General features: G+C 42.2%; 3 protein-coding genes and 1 long non-coding RNA gene across 8 annotated transcripts in view; 2 read left to right on the top strand and 2 right to left on the bottom strand.

The window, feature by feature from the left end:
* Positions 1 to 16,272, top strand: part of LOC124063888 (galactokinase-like) — a 20,926-nt gene extending 4,654 nt beyond the window's left edge. The window contains exons 6-9 of one of the 4 annotated variants that reach the window (XR_006844168.1): positions 345 to 652; positions 7,108 to 7,243; positions 7,365 to 7,670; positions 7,789 to 8,693. Coding sequence is in view for 3 of the 4 variants with exons in the window: in XM_046397994.1 (XP_046253950.1) it covers positions 345 to 652; positions 2,909 to 3,028 (428 nt within the window). In the remaining variant the exon portion in view is untranslated. Of the gene's footprint in view, positions 1 to 344; positions 653 to 2,908; positions 3,373 to 7,107; positions 7,244 to 7,364; positions 7,671 to 7,788; positions 8,694 to 16,248 lie in introns of those variants that run through there. The other 3 variants (XM_046397996.1, XM_046397994.1, XM_046397993.1) reach the window with 3 other exon arrangements.
* On the bottom strand, positions 4,424 to 13,798 carry LOC124063928. The gene is made up of 2 exons (XR_006844180.1): positions 13,588 to 13,798; positions 4,424 to 5,298 (listed from the first exon to the last, which is right to left on the bottom strand). It is a non-coding gene; the product is annotated as an uncharacterized LOC124063928 (long non-coding RNA).
* Positions 9,264 to 12,982, bottom strand: LOC124063882 (serine/threonine-protein kinase pim-1-like). Of its 2 annotated transcripts, XM_046397986.1 has the most exons (8): positions 12,299 to 12,712; positions 11,743 to 11,898; positions 11,221 to 11,315; positions 11,049 to 11,093; positions 10,704 to 10,922; positions 10,058 to 10,238; positions 9,772 to 9,945; positions 9,485 to 9,662 (listed from the first exon to the last, which is right to left on the bottom strand). In XM_046397986.1, exons 1-8 carry the CDS (start codon positions 12,468 to 12,470, stop codon positions 9,571 to 9,573), a joined length of 1,134 nt encoding a protein of 377 aa, XP_046253942.1. In that variant the 5' UTR covers positions 12,471 to 12,712; the 3' UTR covers positions 9,485 to 9,570. The 2 variants fall into 2 exon arrangements, with proteins under 2 accessions (XP_046253941.1, XP_046253942.1); XM_046397985.1 differs by having other exon boundaries at positions 9,264 to 9,945; positions 12,299 to 12,982.
* LOC124063889 (renin binding protein) lies at positions 16,250 to 24,463 on the top strand. The gene is made up of 11 exons (XM_046397998.1): positions 16,250 to 16,382; positions 17,136 to 17,241; positions 17,334 to 17,409; positions 17,493 to 17,568; positions 18,019 to 18,200; positions 19,267 to 19,494; positions 21,088 to 21,169; positions 21,327 to 21,502; positions 21,653 to 21,784; positions 22,610 to 22,697; positions 23,450 to 24,463. Exons 2-11 carry the CDS (start codon positions 17,138 to 17,140, stop codon positions 23,521 to 23,523), a joined length of 1,218 nt encoding a protein of 405 aa, XP_046253954.1. The 5' UTR covers positions 16,250 to 16,382; positions 17,136 to 17,137; the 3' UTR covers positions 23,524 to 24,463.

Raw genomic sequence — 24,463 nt, 5'->3', positions numbered from 1 at the left:
GTGAATGATCAGCGTTAAGCCAGTGAAAGAAATTTGCCTTCGTAATTTCAGCTCCTTTTATCAGCCATCATTATTAAATTAGAAATTTTGCTGTCGGGCTGATAATTTACTGGCCCAGTAAATATTGTTCATCGCCAGTTCAAGTACAGGTTCTGATAGTCTGTATGCAAAAAAACAACTTCTCCCTTGCTTTCTTCAAAAGGACGACACACAACAATTAATATACGCTGCAAATCTTTAGACTGTAAAAATTAATATGCAAGTTAATTCCGAGAGCTCTAACAGCCGATATGTCCACTGGAGGTTGACTTAATGTGTATATTTAACCTCATCTATCATTTCAGAGATGAAGGATAGACTCGATGATGTAACCTATCGAAGAGCTCGTCATGTGATTGAGGAGATAGAAAGAACTGTCCGTGCTGCTGAAGCCCTGAAGAGAGGAGCCTACAAAGAGTTTGGAAAGCTTATGGTGGAGAGCCACAGCTCACTTAGGTACAGTCAAAGCAGCTGTGGTGCATCTGTTGAATGTAGAGTCACTGTTCAAGACAGACTGGTGTTTGGTAGCCGAATGACAGGTGGAGGCTTCGGGGGATGCACTGTGACTCTGCTGCAGGCCCACGCCATTGACAGGACTATACTGCACATTCAGGTTAAAACACACACACACATTCAGGAGCTCATGTATTATTTACAAGAGAGATCATGTGCACTATATGTTAATTAGCAGGATTGTCATTATTAAGTCCATTAAGTGAAGTTTTTCTTTTGAATCCACATATGGAAAGCTGACAGTTATAGATATGCCATCGGCAGGCAGAAGCTGCCTTTATTAAAGGTACATTTCACAGATAATGTGGTGATATTTCAAACATCCAGGGAGGATTTGGATGGTTAACAGATGAAAACAACCATGGAACACACTCTTCTTTCTTCTGATAACTTTACATGTACATCTATGAGCACCTGATGCTACATTAACGTACCTTTTTGTAAATGTCAGCGTTTGTCTCAGCTGTTTTGTCCCTTCTTTCCTAATCCACTATAGATTAATTTAGTCCATAAATCTGTTTCTTTCAAAACCATCAGATAATATTACTGATGCAAACAGACCACTGAATCAACCTCTGAGAAACCAGTAGTTTGGGTGGCAGAGGAAAGTGTTTTACTCATCAACAGCCACTGAATTTGTTTCTACAGATGCAGGCAGGCCTTTGCATTAGATTTTTCATGAAGTTGGTTTTAAATGACTATTTTATGGTGATTTTCTTTTATTGAGTGTTTGTTGACAAAATGAACGGCAGCTCAGACAGCACATGGTTGGTGTTTGGTTTGTTCTACTTTAGAAACAATGCAGTGCAAGAGAACCTGCGCCCTCTGTGGATATGCAAGGCTCATTGGAAGATAACAAAATCACAGAAATTCATGGTTTCAAGTAATTATACACCAGTGAAAACAAATTTAGAAATATTTTTAGTTTTTTTTTTCTTTAGATCCTCCAAAATCCTACACTCTGGACCTTTAAGTTGGACATGAATGTGCAGTTTTTTGTGTATGCAGTACAAGCCCAAAGATTCCCCTGACTTGAAATTGTGTTTTTCCCCTAAAATGTCTGACCTGGACTACATTTACGCAGCACTTTGGTATGTCACAAATTCAAAAGGCGGTTGCTGTCTGATTTACTGCTACTGCCAATGAGCCAGACAGACTTGGTTGGCTATCAAGATGTGACTACACTGTAACGTCACGGCAGATAGTGTTGTTCACAATCACTATTGCCATATCAGTCACTGCCATTTACAGGCTAACGAACAACATAAACAAAAGATGCCGACTACACTTAGCATTCTGATGAATAGTGACCCGATGTTGGTGCACAGAAGTCTGGGTGTGACTGAGGTATGGCTGAATGTCTCAGATGTCTTCGCACCGTATTCAACTGAGTATAGGTTGAAATCGATTTGTAAATGATTGCATTCTGTTTTGTTTCATGTCTGCAGCAGTAGTTACAGACTTCATTATTGTCATCCTGCGACATTATACGGCAGGTGCGACAAAGCGAGATTCGTGTGTGTGTGTGAGAGCGAGAGCGAGAGATCGGGGGTATGAGCTGAGAATAAAAGCGAGCTTCGTGGCGACGGAGCCAGAAGTGTCCAGTGATTAGCATGCTGGTCTGGTCACTGTGGCCCCGCTGCCTTTCTGCCTCAGTGCAGTCAGAGTGAAGGCCTTGCTGTTGGCTGACACCATTCAGAATCCTGCAGGAGATACATCAACAACAATTTAAACTTAGCCACAGAAAAAACACGGGGAACACCTGCATTCATAAGGATGTTTCCTATGAGGAAAAGTGACAAGGAGAAGACCAGCAGACTTTTAAAGGCTTTTATAAATCTCCAGCTTTGGAAGCAGACTTGGCAGATTTCCTCACATCTTTCCTCAGTTGGCCTTTTCCCGGCTACTACTGCGGCTTGCTCACTGTCAGTGGAGACAAGTTTTTCTGGGACACAATAGAAACCCTCGAAATTTCCCTCAGTCCTCAGTATTCCTGAGGACCAGAGCAGAAGGATCCTTGGGCTCCCAACAGCAACATCAGAGAAAACTTTACTGGGTCACAGAAATCACTGCTAACCCTCCAAGATGCTGAACCTCAACTCACCGGACGGCAACAGCAACAGGAACTCTCTCCAGGACCCAGTTTCCTTGAACGTCGGTGGAGAAATTTACACAACAACCCTGGACACTCTGACGCGCTGCCGTGACTCCATGTTAGGTGCTGTGTTCACCGGACAAATGCCTGTGCTTAGAGATAACAGAGGGAATGTTTTCATAGACCGTGATGGAAAGGTGTTCAGGTACATTCTTAATTACCTGCGCTCCAGCTCCCTGGACCTACCCAATGGCTTTTCAGAGCTGGCACTACTGCGGAGAGAGGCCGATTTCTTCCAGATACGCCCCCTGCTGGAGGAGATTCGCCATTACGAAGCATCAGTGCCTCTCAGCCTTAGAGGAGGGCCACTGGGAGCCATGATTATGGTGAATGTTGATTCCAAGGTACGCATTTTAAAGTTGGACCAACAGGTCAGTCTTGCAGTGAATCAAGCAAATGGCCCTCATGCAAGAGCGACATGTAGGAACAAAAGTGGCACGTACGAGTGATTTAAGTGATTTAAACAAATGAGCGTTTCAGAGCTGAGAGAGACACTCAGAGAAGCTACAGTAGGAAAACACTGACTGAAAATGAATTCTAAAGCTTTCATCCCAGTGAATTTGGAGTTTAAATATCAAGCAATCAAGTAAAAATAACACAAAAAAATCAAACTTTAATTGTAAAAATACAATTAATTAATATACTGTTTACCATATACCATCATGACTGGCCAGTTTAATTTTTCATGGTACGACTTAAAGGATATAACTTAATGATGTAGAAAAATCTGTCACTCCAACAACTGTCTCAGGGCGTCGATGGAGATGGCCGTCAGGCTCACAGCTCACAGCTCACAGTGTGACATCACGTATTGTCTTTATATCTGTCACAGTACAGTGCTGCTCTGACAACACGTACTTGACAACTGCATTAATATTTTCAATTTTGTTTTAGGGGAGAGGGGGTCGTGTAAAAAGAGTGCTGACACAGCTTTGTTTGGTTTGTGCCCACTGTGTGGCGGGTCTTAAAGCTCTGTAGTATGAAATTCTGAATGAAACTAGCTCACATACTGCAACTTAGATGCGCCGGTTATGATGATGATGAAATTACATGAACATGCACCTCCTCATGACCACATGATGACATTCATCAGGTTGAAAGTAGCAATTTATAGCATTTTTTTGTCCTGTTAGGAAAATTTGTTGAATGTTATTTAAAACACTGGTACGAGCAAAACAAAAAGATAAGATGAAAGATAAGAATAAGAAAATGTTCTCTTGCATGAGGCCCATTATTTGATTTTAAATTAAGTTTAGATTTAGCCTGACTGTTATGATGCACGATTTCAGGTTTATTGTAAAATGAATAAGTTGCCTGTAGAAGCTACAGCTGGTACAATCAGATCTGGTAAACCAGTTTAAAGCAGTACAACCAATGAGAAATAACATCTTAATTCGTGATCTTTCAGCACACTAAGGGGTTGGACATTTGGACAGTGCCAGACTCTGTGCTTAGTGTTGATGTCTTTTGCACGCAGTCATCAGGATGATATTTCAGAGATTTCAAATCTGATGACGTCAAGTAACAAGTGGATGTTGCTCCAACAAGCGTGTCTGACTTCTGCCAGGGCTCAAAGGCACGTGTTCTGACAAACAGAACCCGGAATGTCCTTTGATGAAAAGAACTGGCTGGTGTTCCAATACGCATGTTAGAATGTAGAGTCACTTGTATGTGTGATGTCAATGTAAATTAGCATTATTATTAATTTTATTTCTATTTTTATTATTTCATTCATATTTCTTTATTTTTACCATGAGTTTCCATGAGTTTGTAGGCCACTCACGAGAGGTGCAAAAAGTTTTCCATATCCAAAGTGTCATACATCATCTGAACTGTACAAAAGGGCCATCTGAGTAGAGTGGAGGGCTGAGTCGTTCTTAACTGGCCAGTTAGCTAACGGCCAATAAACCACACATGCACTACTGTCAGACTCCACAACATTCACAGCTGATAGACTGGACATTTTAAAGCTGATGAATGCGTTAACTGGACAAAATGGTCACGCCAGACCTGTGCAATAATACATGTGTAATCATAATTGTGCAATGATCTTTAATCATGTAAAACACTACTACAAGGATTAGTATTTACTTATTTAGTCCCTGAACAAAATCTGTGCAATAATTCATCCATCCACTAAGCATAACCTGAGGAACTCCAGTGTAAATAGTCTTTCTGTACTGTGTACAGCTGCAGGTACTTGTTCCCTGTGTATTTATTCTTTTTGAATGCACATCCTGCTCTTATCTTTGCATGTTCTGCACCCTCTGTATCCTTTTGGCTGCTGTAACACTGCAATTTCCCTGTTATGGGACTATTAAAGGATTATCTTATCTTATCTTACTACAACTGCTGTTTCCATTTGTGTGCTTTATATGTATTGTAAACATTTGTTTTAAACTTGCAAGCCCTAAATGAATAGCATAATTTCTTTCTGCCTTAAATACTCTCTTAGATGTACATATATGTCCCTTTCAACAAACGGCTGCTTATAAATCACACACAGGGCAGGGAAACACCTTATCAATAGTCAAATCATGACCGTCTCTACCTACCACCGTTTTCCCAGAGTGTGTTCTCAACAAAAGTACCTTCAGCGAATACTGGCCATGGTAGAGCCTGTAATATCTCAAGAATTGTACTTTCATGGCACTAGAAAACACACATAATTTACAATTCCACCTAATGAGATGAAACAGCAAGAAAACAATGAAAGTCTGCGAAAGTCTAAACAGGAAACCTGTTATTTGAGATCCTGAGCCATCACTTTTTCAGTAAAGAGAGTTTGTTTGTTGTTTTACATAATAGTTGAGAACATCAAATCGAGCTTCCATATTTTTATGCATATTCTCCTATAAAATGGTGTTCAGTCGGGTTGCTCCCTCACTGTGTGCTTTCAAATTATGGTCTCCTCAATTAACTTTACATTAGCTACCTAACTGACAGAAAATGCAGGCTTGCCAAGTGGCTCTTGACAGGCAGGTGTGACAGGTCATCTCTCTCCCTGCTACTATATGGCACTGTGTCAACACACTGAGCGCCCTGATTGAGGGGCAATACAATGCGCCCCTGTATATATAGAGAGGTGCAGATACACTTGCCTCTTCCTCTTCCGCCGCTTCCTTCCAGTGGCCACCTGCCTGGCGTGACCACTGTGATTGTTTGGCGTGGCTGTTGTGGGTGCACAATCCTCTTCACTCAGGTAACGCATTCTGCGAGTCTTCCGTTGCTCGTGTGTGCATGGGGCGGTCGTTTTGGTGACCCGGTGACCATGGTAAACTCGCCTATAGTCAGCCACCCCTCCCTGGGTCCACGCTGCTGTTTTTGCTCTATGTGGGTTTTGTCTCCTCTCTTGCTTCTGTGTCGTTTTCTCTTTTTGGTCCAGACTCCGACGGCTGGCGTGACTGAAGCGCCCCTCCGCCTTTGTCCATTTTTTTGAGCGCTGCCTGGGCCCACTCCGTGTTGCCCGCTCGAGCGTGCCACCGGTGTTTTTTTTAGTTTTTTTTTTTTTAAAGTGACATATTTTGTCATTGGAGGGAACTCACTCCAACGAAATTTGTTCTCTGCATTTAACCCACCCAAGTGACGTGCACACACACACAGCAAACCCGGGGCAGTGGGCGACCGCGTGCAGCGCCCGGGGAGCAGTGGGGGTTAGGTACCTTGCTCAAGGGTACCTCAGCCATGGACACCGGGACGGGGAATCGAACCAGCGATCCACCTGAGCGATCCACCGGTTACGGGTCCGAGACCCTAACCGCTGATCCACGACTGCCCCCAGTGTTATGCTGACTTCTATAGTTGTTGTTCTTTTTTGTAATTGTGTTGGTTTCTTTTTATTGCATTGATGATTAAAACTTTTTGACACAGTTGAGATGGTCATAATAACATACAACCAACAACAGCACCAACACCCCTGCTTCTCATTCTGACACTACTTGCCTGCGGTTGTCTAGTCCTGAGAAGTTCTCTGGTGAGTCTGGTGATTGTAGACAATTTATCACCCAATGTGAGCTTCATTTTGAGTTTCACGCCGCAGCCTTCCCCTCTGCCCCTCTGCCATCTGCAATTCTCTGCCTCTTTTAGTGGAAGACTATAGCTCCTGGTCGACAGGCCACTAAAGCCCTAGTCGCCGTGCGGCAGGGACAGCGTAGTGTTATGGATTACGCGATCGATTTCAGGGCACTAGCAGCTGATAGTGGGTGGAATCAGGCTCTGGTCGATGCCTTTTTCAGTGGGCTTTCTGAGCGTATAAGGGATTACTTAACCCCACTGTACCTGCCCTCAGAGCTCGATGCTCTAGTTTCTCTGGCGGCCAAGATCGACAGGAGATTGCGGGAGTGTGAACAGGTTTCCAGTCTGATTCACAACCTGTCTCCTATCCGGGGGTCTTCGCCTAGGCATTCTCCTGCTCCTGCTTCCCCACCTTCTGCTGACGCCAGGAGGGAGTCAGAGGAAGCCATGCTGGTTGGAAGCACTCAGCTCTCTCCTGAGGAACACCTTTGTAGACGCAATGAGGGCCGGCAGTTCTCACAGGTGACACTCTCCTCTGAATCTCTGTCTCTTCCTCTCTCTGCCCTCATTGACTCTGGTGCTGATGCTAGTCTCATGGACATTAGTTTGGCAAAGCAATTAAACCTCTCTTTTGTTCCTCTAGATTCCTCCCTGCCTGCCTCCCCTCTAGACAGCGATGTGATGTATTTGGTCACTCACTACACTTCTCCAGTTACACTCACCTAAACACCCTCTTGTCCTGGGTTATCCCTGGTTAGTTCTGCACAATCCTCATATGGACTGGTCCTCCAGCAAAGTTCTGTCGTGGGAGAGTAACTGTAAGACGCAGTGCCTGGTGGGCTCCTCTGTTGCCACCCTGCAGGGAGCATCCACCTCACCCAAGGGGGTCGACGACAAGGAGTTTCCTCATCTGTCCTCTGTTCCACCCTGCTACCTGGACCTTAAGCAGGTATTCAGTAAAGCTAAGGCTACTTCACTTCCTCCTCACCGTCCTTATGACTGGGCCATAGATTTACTCCCTGGTACCTCGCCCCCTCGTGGGCGTCTGTACTCTCTGTCTGGACCAGAATGTCAGGCCATGGAGGACTACATAGGAGCTTCCCTCACGGCTGGGATCATCAGGCCTTCTTCATCACCTGCTGGAGCTGGATTTTTCTTTGTGGGGAAGAAGGATAAGACTCTTCGACCCTGCATCGATTATCGGGGTCTTAACAAGATCACAGTAAAGAACAGGTATCCTCTCCCTCTCATTGCCTCTGGGTTTGAGCTTCTCCAGGGGTCCAAGGTATTTACCTCTTTGGATTTACGCAACGCCTATCATTTGGTCCACAGAAGATGGCATTTAATACACCGACCGGACATTATGAATATATGGTTATGCCTTTTGGTCTCACTAATGCTCCTGCTGTGTTTCAATCACTGGTGAATGATGTTCTTCGTGAGTATCTCAATAAGTTTGTGTTTATGTAATCAACAACAAATCATTATACTTTGGTAGATCATAAAACAAATGTTTACATGCTTTCTTTAGCTTACTTGTTCACCTCATGGTGGTTTATAAACTGAGATAAACATTTTTTTGCAATGATATAAAGTCAGCGCCAAGAAAATGGGTCACTGGAATGAGCTGGAACTATTCCATCAATACAAAATTTTGAGGCACTCAAAACAACTGAGCTATTACAACAACAATTCATTTTTTAGTGAGATTATATTCATGAGTCCAACTTTTTTTCCAAGTTGAACTTATGTTACTTCTTTTATCAAGATTTACTGTTAGGTTTTATAGTGAAACAGGTCAGGAAAAGGAGTAAATTACATCCATCTTGGATTGAAGAGAATGCGTATGAAAATGCTGAAAGTTACTTTTCATTTAGATACCATATTTGTTATAAAGTTTGCACTTTTCCTTTTCAAGCATGAGTGACTGGGACCTTGTTGTGGAGGCATCATTAAATGAGAGTTGTGAACAGCTGCTTTCCTTTGCACCAAGAAATTTTGTTTTTATTGTATATTTCAACTTGTGCAAGACAGGGATTGGCAGAAAACGGAGAACTCATCCAAGTCATGAGAGAAAGACACCTCAGGATTGAAGGCTGTTCTCAGCAGTGTCTGCATGTATTAGCTTCAGCATTTTGCATATAATGGTGCAGTGTGGTTGGCCCATGGATTTCCCTGCTATATATGGACATTTTATAGAAGACAGAAATATACTGTACTTCATCAGACTGCTCACTTTCAACGGCTGCAGGGTGGTCTTTAAAGAACACAATGTCAGTTGTCTTATATACCATTGGTATGCAGGGTCTGTGATAGCAATTTGGAAATAGGAAGAAAGTAAGTAAATATGATGCTGTGGGTTTTAACAAACATTTTAAAAATTTTTATTCATCATGCCAACATGAGTGAAGCATAGAGCGATGTAAAGTCATAAGCAGAGAGCACACTTCATCATTTTAGGTCTTGTCCATTCATTTAGACAACCCTGTTTTATCTGAGAAGATTATTCTCCTGCAATCAGTCTCAGAAACTGTAACAGTCATAAGTTGTTTCTTTTTTATTATTATTCAAGTTTATTATCACAGAATGGCCAGTTCATAGATTAGTATCCATTTTTTTCCTTATGATGTGATATGGCTTTCGTCATAAGCACAAATCATAAGCAGCTCCTGACCCGACCCAAGCTCTCTAAGAAGACGAGGAAAGAAAACCCGTAGAAGCGTGGCGGATGGTCCAGGTGAACTGGTCCAAGCTTTCCCGCTTCTGTAAAAAACGAGAACAGAAATAGTTCTTGTATTGCGTGTATTGTATTGGTGTGAACTCAGCATGTGTGTGAGTGTATTGTTGGTTTATCTGAGCCATGGGTGAAGCTGGAGCTCCTTCAGGGAAGGTCGCAGTACATGGGACGTGTTCAAACACTTCTGTAAGAAATCCTGGCAATCTGGAGGGAAAGAAAGATGAGAAAGTTGGAGCTGACAGCCACAGTGATTCCTCAGAAGGTGAATTGAAATGAACAGCTCTGTGTTTGCATATGAGTGCGTTTTTCTTACCTCTGGACAGCTCATCGCTGATCGGCAGCTCATGTCTGAGGAAACTTGCGGTATCGAATCGGGCTGTTCTGTGGAGCAGCTCATATAAGACCACTCCCATCTGCCACACTGTGGTGGGGCCGGGCCTGTAGGCATAATGACTGTACCACTCCGGAGGGACGTGTTGGGGGGTACCTACAATACACACAAGTGATAATAATTGAGGATGAAAAGTGGCTTTCTTTAAACATTAAAGTCACAGGCAGGTAAATTAGTGAGAGGCAGAAGAAAAAGCCAGATGGCTTACCATAGAAGACACGGTAAACTGATTTTTTCTTGAAGAAACAGCTCAGTCCAAAGTCAATGACACGAACACGCGGCACATCTGAGCTGGTCTCAATCAGGATGTTTTCCGGCTTGATATCCCGATGAAAGATGCGCTTATCCTCCAGTTCTTTTGCTGCATCAACCAACTGTTTAAGTATGATCTGGAAGAGAGGGACACGAATAGAAAAGTGAGGGATCGGAGTGGGGAGACGGACTGTGAGGAGGTTCAACAGTTTGTGTCATGGCTGTGGGGTTTGGGTTAACTTTGGCTTAACTGCTGTGATTCAAAGCTGACAACAACAGCAGGACAAAACTTTTCATCAGCCATATTTCAAACCCACAGACACCCAAAAGATGTTCATCAGAGACGGTCATAATTTTTAATTATGGAATGTTTTCTATAGACATGATGAAAAAGGTGACATGCTTTTAGATAGCAAGACAAATGGGCAGCACAGTCCACTTGTGGCACAGAGAACTATGATGAAAGAGGTGCTAATAAGAAACATAAGGAGAACCTGTGGCAATAGCTATATGTTACAGTATGTTACAGGTAAGTCACAAGTCATTATGTTCCTGTTTGAAACACACACACACACACACACATACCCGCTCGAGCAGCTTACCTTTGCCTTGTCCTCCTGTAAGTGGCCTTTGCTGATCGTGACGTAATTGTGAAGGTCCATACAGGGCATTGGTCTCTCCAGCACCAGGATCAGCTCCTGGTCCAGATCGTACCAGTCCAGGAGGGACACGGGTGCTGATTCCTCCATTAATCCAGTTCTTCCAGCTTGGAGTTTTAACATCACAGCCACCTCAGCTGAGAGTTCTTTCCCATTTCGTCCCTGAAACATTGAAGCAAAAACAGTGTAAGAGAAGGAGAAGCTCCACAGGTTTACAGAAAAGCGTGATTCATCAAACACACATTCGCTGGGCTGAGTGCAGCGTCCTGTTTGGTGTTGCTCACTTACCTCTTTGCACAACACTTTGTCTTTTGTTATGTGTTTGATGGCAACCTACAAGACACAAATAGCACTTTGGTTAGCACTTCCTGACCAGATTGTGTGTGTGTGCATATGAGTGAGTGTGTGTATGAGTGAATGTGTGTAAGTGTATGTGTCACAATGTGTGTATCATACTCACAGGTAAATGATCTTCTTTGCGGTAGCCGGCAAACACACATCCACAGCCTCCTTCGCCGAGATGATTCTCCTGCTGGTATTTGGCCTCAAATTCAGCTAAACAGACAAACACGTGTTTTGTTTAAGCGCAGTTGCCAGGAGCATCAATTACACATTAAAAAAGCTCTAAAATCAATCCTTTCTACCCTGATTCTGAAAAAGATGGGCCGCTGTGTGGAACAAAGGAAACTAAATGTGACAACCTGCTCATCCTTTCTGGCATATACTCCACTGAAAACAGTTTGAAAACTATATATTTATGAGCAGTGACTTTTGTACATGCATGTTTATAATGAATTTGATGCCAGGAGCACAGTTCAAACATGCTGGTATAGGGGCTACAAAAGGCTGGGGCAAAAACTCAAAAACACCTGTACATAACTTTACACTCTGTTTCCAAATCAGGGCATCATGTGACCATTAATGTGACTGTTTTGTGTTGCACATTAACATGAAGTCAAAGCCCGTGTTAATTACTACTTACCTCTTCGGGCATTGATCAAATCCTTCACGGCTGGCCGCCCCTTCCATCTCTTCGTGCAGGGTTCTTCTTCATCAGCGGCAGCCTTCCTCTTTCCAGTCCTCTTGCTCACATCCTCCACTGTTGTACTGCACCTATTGGACTGTGTGCTGCTGCTCTCTTCAAATGACAAGAGAAAAAGAGGACCACCAGGTTAATGACCAGCCACTGATGGAGAAAATAAGTCCATCTTTGTCATTTAGTGACTTCCAAAATAACAAACTGATTTTCTCCTCTTAGTTAAAGAAATATTTCGTCATTTCAGGAAATACACATCCCAACGCGTGCTTGAGCTGTTGTTAGGTTAGCATAAAGACTCCTGAGGCAAAGGCAAAACAGTTGGCCTGCTCCCTTCCAAACTGAAAATAGCCACATCAAAACCCTCTAAAGCTGAGACATTAAAAATCATTTTTCACTCTGGTCTCATGGTCTTTCTCTGTGAATGTAGGTTTTGTTTTGTTTGTTCAGGTTTGACATTTAACTTATGATGTTGAATACTAACTTCACATGATTCGCTTACCATTGCCAGTGTCCGCAGATGAGGATGCTAATTCCTTCTCAGTCTGGTTGTAGTTAAGTCTTCTCCTCTTTGTCTTTGAAGGTTCATCTCCACCTTCTCTGACTTTTCTCTTCAAGTTTTCCATGAGCGATTCGTTCTTAGTGCCGTTTAAGGGTTTAGACTTGCTAGCCATGATGATATTTCAGAAATTTCAAATCTGATGACGTCAAGTAACAAGTGGATGTTGCTCCAACAAGCGTGTCTGACTTCTGCCAGGGCTCAAAGGCACGTGTTCTGACAAACAGAACCCGGAATGTCCTTTGATGAAAAGAACTGGCTGGTGTTCCAATACGCATGTTAGAATGTAGAGTCACTTGTATGTGTGATGTCAATGTAAATTATCATTATTATTAATTTTATTTCTATTTTTATTATTTCATTCATATTTCTTTATTTTTACCATGAGTTTCCATGAGTTTGTATGCCACTCACGAGAGGTGCAAAAAGTTTTCCATATCCAAAGTGTCATACATCATCTGAACTGTACAAAAGGGCCATCTGAGCAGAGTGGAGGGCTGAGTCGTTCTTAACTGGCCAGTTAGCTAACGGCCAATAAACCACACATGCACTACTGTCAGACTCCACAACATTCACAGCTGATAGACTGGACATTTTAAAGCTGATGAATGTGTTAACTGGACAAAATGGTCACGCCAGACCTGTGCAATAATACATGTGTAATCATAATTGTGCAATGATCTTTCCTCATGTAAAACACTACTACAAGGATTAGTATTTACTTATTTAGTCCCTGAACAAAATCTGTGCAATAATTCATCCATCCACTAAGCATAACCTGAGGAACTCCAGTGTAAATAGTCTTTCTGTACTGTGTACAGCTGCAGGTACTTGTTCCCTGTGTATTTATTGTTTTTGAATGCACATCCTGCTCTTATCTTTGCATGTTCTTCACTCTCTGTATCCTTTTGGCTGCTGTAACACTGCAATTTCCCAGTTATGGGACTATTAAAGGATTATCTTATCTTATCTTATCTTATCTTACTACAACTGCTGTTTCCATTTGTGTGCTTTATATGTATTGTAAACATTTGTTTTAAACTTGCAAGCCCTAAATGAATAGCATCATTTCTTTCTGCCATAAATGCTCTCTTAGATGTACATATATGTCCCTTTCAACAAACGGCTGCTTATAAATCACACACAGGGCAGGGAAACACCTTATCAATAGTCAAATCATGACCGTCTCCACCTACCACCGTTTTCCCAGAGTGTGTTCTCAACAAAAGAACCTTCAGCGAATTAAATGTGCTAAATGTGCACATGCAGTTGTTATACAGGCAAGGTAAAGGTGGAACTGTGGAATACTGGCCATGGTAGAGCCTGTAATATCTCAAGAATTGTACTTTCATGGCACTAGAAAACACACATAATTTACAATTCCAACTAATGAGATGAAACAGCAAGAAAACAATGAAAGTCTGTGAAAGTCTAAACAGGAAACCTGAGCTAGATGAGTTGCCATATCATAAAACATAAAACCTTCATAAACAACGTTGCTCAGCAGTCAGTTTAACAAGTAACTTAACATTATTCAAGGATTCAAGGATTCAAGGAACTTTATTGTCATACCAGCTCACATTCACATGTTTATGTTACGTAATTAGGACTCAGGTCCCGGGAGCAGTAAGTAGAATATAAAAATATAAAAGTACGAGTCAGGTGTGTGTGTGTGTGTGTGTGTATGGGTATGGGAAGGTGGGGGGGGTTGAAGTCCTTCATGATGCAGAGGGCCCTCCCCCTGCATCGTGCTGTGTAGAGGTCTGAGGTGGCGGATAGGCTGCCCCCCATGGTCCTCTGTGCAGCCTTTACCACCCTCTGCAGAGCCTTCCTCTCAGCAGCGGTGCAGTTGCCGTGCCACACAGTGATGCAGGTGGTGTTCTAGGTGAGGTCCTCGGTTAGGTGCACACCCAGGTACCTGTAGCTGGAGACCACTTCCACAGCTACTCCTCCAATGTGCAGGGGAGGGGTGGGGCGCCTGTCCTTTCTGAAGTCCACCACCATCTCTTTGGTCTTCGTCACATTGATGCAGAGGTTGTTTTCAGGATCCTCCAAGCGAGCGTAGAACCTGTTGAGTTTGTCCGACAGGGAGGGGTCCCTTGGGCATTGTGCATCTCTGATGCTATAGTCCGTGATGCACTTTATGCCCTTCCACATGCTCTGGGGGTCGCTGGAGGTGAGGTGCCCCTGTATTTTGCGAGCGTATGTGGCTTTGGCCATCGTGATGCCTGCCGTTAGTTCTTTCCTGGCCACTCTCAGTGCTGATGGCTCACCTGCCCTGAACGCATCCCTAGCTTTCAGAAGAGCTCTTACCTCAGCGGTCAGCCAGGGTTTCTGGTTGGGAAAGCAGGTTACTGTCCTGGTGGTGGCGATATCATCAGCACACTTGGAGATGAAGCCGAGGATGGAGGAGGTGTATTCCTCCAGGTCCACCTCTCCCTCATATGTAGCTGCTTCTCTGAAGACCTGCCAGTCTGTGCACTGGAAGCAGTCCTGGAGCACAGAGGCTGCATCACTGGGCCACACAGTGACAGTCTTCTTTGTTGGCCTGATCCGTCTCAGCAGGGGGCGATAAGCTGGCGCCAGCAGGATGGAGATGTGGTCAGAGAGGCCAAGGTGAGGGCGAGGAAGAGCTCTATATGCATCGCGGATGTTGGTGTACACACAGTCCAGAAACTGTGTTTCTGAAGCACCAAAGCAGAAATGGTGCTACTTGAAAGCTGTGGCTAAAGTGTGAACAAGCAGCAATTTGTGCAGAGTAGTGATAAAACACCTCACATGTATGAAAAACATGTATTTGTGTCCCGGTAAATAAATTCTTTAATACACAAAAGCAGCAGTGTGGCTGGTCCTCCCAGGCTTCATAAAGTGCAGAGAAAATGTGCTTACATGATTCCAAAATATCAAAAATAGTGGCTGATTCATTTTCCTTCAATTCCTTCAAACATCTATACTCAGTGTTACAGCAGCCTATCATTGGAACTTTTTGAATGCTGTGCTCACACAGCGACTGGTGGCTCTCTTGAAGCAGGTGAGAACACTTTCCTGTCACAGTGATCTGTTAAAAAATGTCAGGAATAACATCAGCCAGCTGACTGGCATATGTTTCACTGTCAGGGGTGTCAACAGGCCCAGCAGTTTTATTATGTTGACTCCCAGATTTTTCTCACATCCACTGTGGATACTGACTTGGTGGCCTTCTGGAGACTTTCAAGCTGACTTTTTGCTAAGGGGGTTACACTGATAGAAAACTGATAGAAAACAAAAACACTTTGTGTATATCTTTGCTGCTGGTCTCATTTTTTGAGTATGCCCCCAGTTTGGCCATCCTGATTCAAAACGTTCTGTACCCACCCCTGTGGCCCAGCCAGAGGGGCTTGTGTCAGAATCAGAATACCTTTAATATTTTTCACTTTGTTATGGCTTTTTTATTTTAAAATAAAGGTGCTTGCAGGATAGTATGGTGTAATGGTCACAGAGTTCCTTGAGTAGGTCGAGGATGGCTGAATAGTGCCACAACTCATTTTGCCCCTTCCTTTGCCCATATATTGAATGTCTTAATTTTAAATTTGAAAACTTCAGGTGGGTGTTTTATTTTTTCAGTTTTCAGTTTTGCAGCTTTGTTTAACTTCTGGTATGTGGTTCGCTGTGTTTCCTTCTCTTTTTTCTTGCATGCTGTAAAATCTTATACATATATACTGCTTTTGCTCTCATTGACATCCCTCCTTGTTTCTCTCGCTTCATTACGTCACTTCCTGATGCAGGATCTCACAAACATGAAACTAATCTTAATTTTATGCCGCATGTGCAAATTCCAGTGTTTTGATAGCAGTCCTGTGTTAACAGTCTGTGTTGAAAGCTCGGGCTGATCCGCTTCCCACTTCCTCTTCCAGAGCCGCTGAGGCAGCACGGGTCATGTGACAGGGTGGACGCAGAGGGGACACGGAGTGAACACGGAGTGCACACGAAGTGCACACTGCTGCACAACGCGACGCACACCGCCTGACTGCTGTGTTTGGAGCCGAAGGTAAGAGCAGGTTTATTTACAGGCTTTGTCCTTTTACTGCTGCCAAAACACACGAGAGACATGCAAAACTGTCGCTACGTCACACAAGGGAAAAGCAAAACAGAAATCCATACTCAGTTTACAGAATACACTTTCAAAACTAAACTGTGTCTGTGTTGCTAAATTGAATATTGAGGGGTTTTTTTGTTTTCATGAAAGATACGCGAACCATCGAGAGTACATGCACATCATGGTTTTAAAAAACATCTCTTATTAATAGCTTGTAGAAGAATTACTCATCCCTTACTTAGAAGGAGTAACAGGCCTACCTGTTTAAAAAAAAAAAAGAAAAAGCAAACAAAAAAAAACTGCATTGAAAAATTACAATTTACATTTCAATAAGTGGCTAAATGTAAAGGTACAGAAGTATCATGAGCTCGATGGACCTGATCATGATTGCAGCTGGTAGAGGTGGAATCTGCTTTTAGACAGAAGACATCTAAAAGACAGTACGTTTTAAACAATCAGACCTGTTTTCTTTTTGTTATTTTCTGAAAGCAGAGATGTTAAAATTGAAACACAACCAGGAGCAACATCAAATTTGCACACATGCAAATGTTCTTTGTCTCTCAAAGTTAACAACATATTAAACAAGACTAGGATGCATCCAGGTATATCACTGGATGGTCAGTGTGCCCACACACACACACACAGGATATACAGTAGGCTAAACACCATAAATTGACCAGCTGATTTTTGTATTCTTTTTGAAAGGAATGATGTCTGCAGTAAAGCTGGAGGAATGTCGAGAGAGGATTCGCACAGAACTGGACAGTGTGGTGGATTTCTGGCTCAAATACTCTCATGACACTGTACATGGGTACTGTGGTTATGCTTGAATGCTTCTGAAATTAAAATATTGCATATTGTTTCCTTGTCATGAACTCGGATCTCCCTCTCTTCCTGTTTCAGAGGCTTCTTCACTTGCATTGGGAGGGATGGGAAGGTTTATGATGAGCTGAAGTACGTGTGGCTGCAGGGCAGGCAGGTCAGTCGCTGTGGTGATGCTGCTTGTGTAGGAAACGTGGTTATTAGATGTTATGGGAATATTCTGACTTGTTTCTTTCACAGGTCTGGATGTATTGTCGCCTGTACCGAACAATGGATCGGTTCCACAAGCCTGAAATCCTTGAAGCAGCAAAAGCTGGTGTGTGTGAAAGTAAAGCTTCATTCTGATAATTTATTGTCTCAAAACAGATCCAAGTCCACTTGTACCACTTGCAAGAATATCAGTGTCTCTCTACAGCACAGACAGTCCAGTTTTGGACACCATCTTACTTTTCATTTTCCAGTGCACTAAGTAGTAGTGTAGATGTTCTCAGTTGATTTTTGGAGTCCAGTATATTATCACCTTAAAAGTCTGGCTGTTCAGATGTTGCACTGGGGCTTATGTTTGTGTGTCATCAGATTTCACACATCCACAGGTAAATCTTAGCAACAGATGGTGCAGGGCAGCACTCTTTTGTAGACTTAGGTGATTAATGACCACCATGGTACTGTTTGTCCTGTACTTTCGGCTCATCATCATCATCATCATCATGTATTCATGTCTTCTTCATACAAACAGTTCATCCGACATGTTCTGTTTGCATTTTAGGAGGAGCATTCCTGAGAAAGTTTGGTCGTGTGTCGGGCGGCAGCAGTGGCCAGTGGAAGTGTGCCTTCTGCTTAACAAGAGATGGCAAACCAATCAAAATTCAGAGGACTATATTCAGTGAATGTTTCTACATCATGGCCCTGGATGAACTGAGCAGGGTCACTGGTGACAAGGACATGCAGGTACGCATTATTAAAAACAGATTGTATATCATACATAGGATAGGAATAGTGGATTGTATTTTGAGTACTAATCGGATTGCTGTTGCTATGAAATATAGCTGGAATGAAGTTGGGAGACTCGATAGTCCTGTCTTAGAGAGGCAAATTCAAACTGGGACCAGTGCATTGTGACATGCTGAAGAAGTTACAAGTGTTGCGTCACTGTTTTTGTGCTACTTTTAAGCTGACGGTGCATGAATATAAAAGGATGTTGAAACTCATCAAGCTTTGGAAAAACTACTCCCCTCTTTGTTGCAGTTTCTTCCGAAACATTTGAATTGTCGTCATTATCTGCTCACCGCCATGCCGATGGAATGTCTCGTGACGTTTCTTTGTCCACAGAACATTTCTGAAGCTTCGCAGCAAAACACCATTGCAGCATTCTTCTGGACAACTGAAGATGCTTGGAACTTGTTTTAAAGCCTGAAGAACAACTCCCGTAAAAATTGCATTGTTTGCATCCTTATTAAAAGCTGAAACCTTCAGTGTCGCCTCTAAAAAGCATTAGCAGGCGTGTTAACATGAGCAAGCTAACATGCTCATAATGACAATGCTAACATGCTGATGTTGAGCAGGTAATGCTTACATAGTCATTATCTCAGTTTAGTCTGTTTGTCGGCTAATATTTGCTAATTAGCATGGAATACAAAGAACAGCTGAGGGATTAATTTTACAGGTATTTGGTCATCAAGTTTTTAGTTAAATGTAAAACTTGTAGGAAAACTCAGGGAATCACAGGTTATTAGTTGGGTCATTAACATCTATCCTCTTGGAAATGTAAATATTTCTACCAAAATTCATGACAGTCAGTCTAAAAGTTATTATCATAATTAGTGTTGCAATCTAAAATATTTTGTGGATCAAAATGGTTGCTAGACCAACCAACTGACTGACCCTGTTGTCCCCTGCTGCTTCTAACAAAAAGAACATGAAAAGTGTTTCAGCTTACCTGAGGTTGAGTAAGACAAAAGGTTTCGTTTCACATCATGGCTCTGAAAGGCTGGCCTCTCTTCTGTTGTGTTGTTAGCTGGAGGCTGAACAGATGATGGAGCAGCTCATCTACTGGGTTCAGGTGGACTCCTCAAGCCTGGGTCGGCCCCAGCTTCCTGGAGACGTTCCCACCAATAGCATGGCAGTTCCCATGATGCTCTTGTGTCTGGTGCAACAGCTAACTGAAGGCCGGGAGCAGAAGGTGGTCCAGAAATATAGAGAGCTGGGCAGCTGGTGTGTGCAGCAGATTCTACATCACATCCAGGTATGGACACACACAACCTGACTGATGCTATCTGGTTAACATGACTGGCCAGAATAGGTTGAAAGAGTGTTTAATACTTTTCCAAGGATAGACCAGAGTGTGTGCCTGAAAAGCTTGTATGTTGATCAACTGCAGTTACTTGGATTCCAAGCAGAGTGTGGTCACAACGGAACGTAGCATAGCACAGTTCATTTTTGTGTCTTTGCAAAATAGATGGTGCTAGACTTGGTGGCTAACTAGTCGCTGGACTTGTTTGTGAACTACATGGAAAGCTCTGCTATCGCACAAAAATTTCAAGTTGACTGAGTTGCTAATGAATTTTAATGGCAAAGTTCACTAGATTTGAACTTGGAAGATTTCTGCAAATGTACAGATCTGCTGATGTTTATGACTCCATTAAAGGGAACTGATTTTCGTTTGAAATTTGTGACATCGAAATGTTTTCTGTGTATTATTCAATGCCATAACTCATTTGCAGAAGGGCAGATTGTGACAATATTTCACATTTGAAATACTGAATTGGCGATGCTAATCTTGAACGTCTACCTTAAACTGTGCTTAGTGTGTAAATCTTCTGCTCTGCCAGGTTGAACTTGTGTGTGAAGCATCCATGTTTTAGAATCTGTAGCTTCTTTGCGGCAACATCCATGTTTGAAGCACTGTTGTCCACCACAAGCTCATTGGTTTTGATGATACTGAGCTTCAGGTGATTGTTGCACCATGTGATGAAGCTCTCTAGCAGTCCTCTGTACTCCTGTAAAAATAATCTCTAGTGAAGGCAGCATTTTTCTCACTAGACCTAATGCATTGGAATCATACATGTCAATATAGTGATAACTTTCATTTCACCAAGAAACATTTAACCTTTATAAGTACCTTGATCTATCTGATTCCACCATATCATGCAACTTTACCACTGGATGCTATATAATTGACATATAATTGGTAAATATTTTCCAGTCAAGGACTTTATCATGCAGTCAAATGTGTCAGTACTCGTAAGGGAAAATTACACTTTACTTAAAAGTTGTCATTTGATCTTCCTTATTCTGTCCATTAGTTTCCTGTGTCACTATAACACTGTACCTATAGTGCTGCTTAAACGCTTGTGCCTACTTTAGAATTCTCCATATTTCTGCTTAAAAATGACTCAAAACATGAGCAGATTTTCACACAAGACAGGAATATTATACTTGTGCATTTATTTACTCAACAAAATTAACCATTAGTACCTATCTATTTCCAGTAACTACTGATCAGTCATCCAAAATGGCTTGGAGGAGTTTTAGCCCATTCCTCAATACAGAACAGCTCTCATGACTTGAGTGAGGTCACAAACTTTGAAGAAGCACTGTACCTAAATAATGAGCTCTCCTAACAATGCATAAGCAAACACCCAGGTTAGTCAAACACACACCGCACTGAGTAAGGACACGTTGTCAAACTGGATTTTTTTTGGTTTTTGGATTTGTATGGTTCCTGCCTCTGAAACAAAGTCAGAAGTTACATTTTTTTCACTTTGACTAACTACTAGAATATTGTCCAATTAATGCATGTCAAACTTCTCATTACTGCTCCTGTAACTTGTTACAGAGAGATGGCACAGCTATTTTAGAGAATGTGTCGCTGGAGGGAGCAGAGCTGCCGGGTTGCCATGGTCGACTGCAGAACCCAGGTAAACACTGCCTGCTAGCCCCACAGCCAGATAATAACAAGCAAGCACTGTGAGAGCATGGAGGAGCTGGGGTTCAGCTCTTTTCCTCTTCGTTGCCTACCTCAGCATGTTCCTTTTTCCTTTGGCCTTCTCTACATGCTAACCCATGCTGACCCAGGACATGCCCTGGAAGCAGGCTGGTTCCTGCTTCAGTTCAGTGCAGAGCGAGGGGATGAGGAGCTCCAAAGGACTGCCATTGACAAGTTTGTGGAGCTCCCTTATCAGTACGGCTGGGATAAAGAGCACGGTGGTCTCTTCTACTTCCTGGATGTGGATGGTCACTGCCCCACACAGGTGAATCAGCACACGATGGTGTTTTCCTTTAGGCAGTGGAAGCTGTTCTGTTTTACTTGTAATTGTGGATATCATTTGCATTTGGTGGGGTTTTTAAGTTTTAGAAAATGCATCAGATGAAGTGTCTGTTCCTGTTGTTTGTTTGACCAGTTGGAGTGGAGTATGAAGCTGTGGTGGCCTCACTGTGAGGCTCTCATCGCCTTCCTGATGGCCTACAGTCAAACCAAGAGGCCAGAACTGCTGGAGAAATTCTTACAAGTTTATGAATACATTTTTAGCCACGTGAGTTTACTCTGCAGTGCCAACAAGACACAGTGAATAACACTGCATTTTCATTGCTTAAGTAATTCTCAACCTGGACAGTGGTAGTGTGACGTATATTTGTTCTACAAACTTCACATTGAAACAAGCCAATGCTTATAGTCTTAGCTAGTCACTTAATGTGGCACACATAGATGTAGAGAAGTATGTACTTGGCCGCTAGATTGCATGTCAACATCATCAACTTATTGGAAAGATACAGATAACCGATAGATAAAAGTAAACAGATAAAAGATCAAAGTAAACAGGCAAGGTGCTTTGCTGTTTTTCTGTATAAAAACCACAACAGTGTTTATATTTTTCAACCAAATTCAGTGAGTTGTTTTTATAGCAAGACGATAAAGTCAGTGGAATAGAAAAAAAATGGATTGAAGATGGATATGTGAACCTGCTGAGCACAGCCAAAATTGAGTTACATCATAAAACAGGTCTAGACAGTGGAATGCCTTAAATTACTGCAGTGGAAAAGTCTAAATTAGTTTGTGAGGTTTGGTGTCATCATGCCTGTAATACCTATACCAACCTGCCCATATTTGGCAACCTACGCTATAACCAGAGACAACAGATGGACAAGATGGGACACATGTGGACATAATGTTCATTTTCAAGAAATAGATCACATAAACAGCCTAAAACCACAAGTGGAGATTGAACAAACAAGACACAACTTGTTCCATCAACTATTCCTTTATCCATCGACAAAGTGTTGATTTTGTAGATATACAAAATGCACATATTTGTATATTGCTGTGCACTAATACGCTGAACATGTGCCCAACTGTGCAGTTTCCTGATGCTGAGAGTGGTGAGTGGTTTGGCTATTTGACGCAAGAAGGAAAAGTGGCACTGGATTTTAAAGGAGGTCCGTTTAAAGGTAAGAATATGATCTAAACTCAGAACTGACTGAATGCCAAAAGCAACAGAAAAACTTGCCAATAGATGGGTACTGTTACTGTTACTGCTGTATTTATTGACCAACATCAACTGGGTACAGAAGAGTCCTGTTGTCATAGTCATCCTGTTAGGTTTGAGCTCGTTGAAAGACTCTTAATTAATAAAAGGAGGGAAAAGGTGATTGTGAGCCAACAGTTTCTCACTCTGAAATTATTGGAGCAAATTTTCAGTTTTTCTTTAAACTGTCGTAAAACTGCAGATGTTCAAAATCCACACAATTGATTTCTCTCCTCTGAAACTCAAACTGCAGATTTTGCTTTTGCTTGCATGCTACATACTCCATGCTACATGCTAGTTTTTGGCTAAATCGCTACATGCTGATAGTATAGTAGGTGGTTTCTTCTTCCTTGTCGTAACACGTAACAATTTGACTGCAGGCGGTCTGGCAGACTGCATTCGTAGCAGCTAATGTAGTTTGCAACAGAAAAACACAAAGTACACTACTCCAGTGAAGCTAGAAACACAATGCTGATGAAATATAAAGACCTTTAAAGCCTTTATATTTCAGTTCATCCTGTTCTTTAGTGATGCTTACAGTATTACCAAACAAGTTATGACAGACTGACTGTTTCAATGTGAACCTGAAGCCTGTGGGTCCCTGAAGTTGTGGGACTGGGGCAATGTCCTGCTCTGCCCAGTTGGTAAGATGATCATTTCTCTTCTCTTCTTCAGGGTTTTTCCATGTGCCCCGCTGCCTGTACATGTGTGAGCGTATTCTGGATGATCTGCTGGCAAACAAGGACTGAGCATTCCGGCATGAATGTTACCATAATGGGATTGAATCTGATTCGCTAGATTAAACTGTAATAATCACGTTATAACGCAAGATTGCACTAATTGTCTGATATGCATTGATGTGAAGTTACTTGAATCATCTCATCACATACAGTCACTGAGCAGCTCATGAAAACTCCTGTTTTTTTGATACTTTCATCCACCTGATGTGTTATTGTTTTTCTCCCTATAAGTTACTGCGGAGTTATCCTACTATCCAGTGAGTTTGTATTGTTTCACTAGTTAATTTTATGAGCTGCTCAGTGGCTGAAATGTTCAGCTTACGGGAGACAGCAATCCAGGGTCATTTACAACAGTCATAACAGTCGTTTACACTCATGTTGACATCTATGTGGATGGTGAAAGGAATCCTAAACAGGCTCAGCACTAAAACAGCTTGGCATGCTGGATCAAGTTCCATCCCTGGAGCTGTGAGGCAACATTGTTAACCGCTAAGGTAATGTCTCTGCCTCATCAAACACATATAAGTCTTTAACACCAAAAAACTAATGTTCTGTGTCAAAATGTGCCTTCTGCGTTTTAAAGAGAATGTATCTTTACTCATTCCAGTTTACGCAGCTAGTATAAAAACTCATTTTTTATATACCGGTTGTTCTGATATGCTGTTGAACCAGAATGTATCTTAGAGGACTTACAGGCCAGTCAATGAATGGTATGTTGAGATATTACATCTGATGATTAAATGTGCAACATGATAAATTATGTCACTGAATTCATTTGTAGTTAGTTGTTAATGCCTTTGAAGTTTCAATATATGATAAGCAACTGAATGACTTATTGTGAAGTCAGCTCTCCCACAAGGCAGAATTCACCTGTACAGAGCCATTCTACCACACTATACAGAAAGAGCTGGTTAATATGCGAGTCATTTTATTTAAGAGAAAAAAAATA

This window comes from Scatophagus argus, chromosome 8 (assembly GCF_020382885.2).
Source record: "Scatophagus argus isolate fScaArg1 chromosome 8, fScaArg1.pri, whole genome shotgun sequence".
In the NCBI taxonomy this organism is placed as follows: domain Eukaryota; kingdom Metazoa; phylum Chordata; class Actinopteri; family Scatophagidae; genus Scatophagus; species Scatophagus argus.
This window is presented reverse-complemented; position numbering and strand designations above follow the sequence as displayed.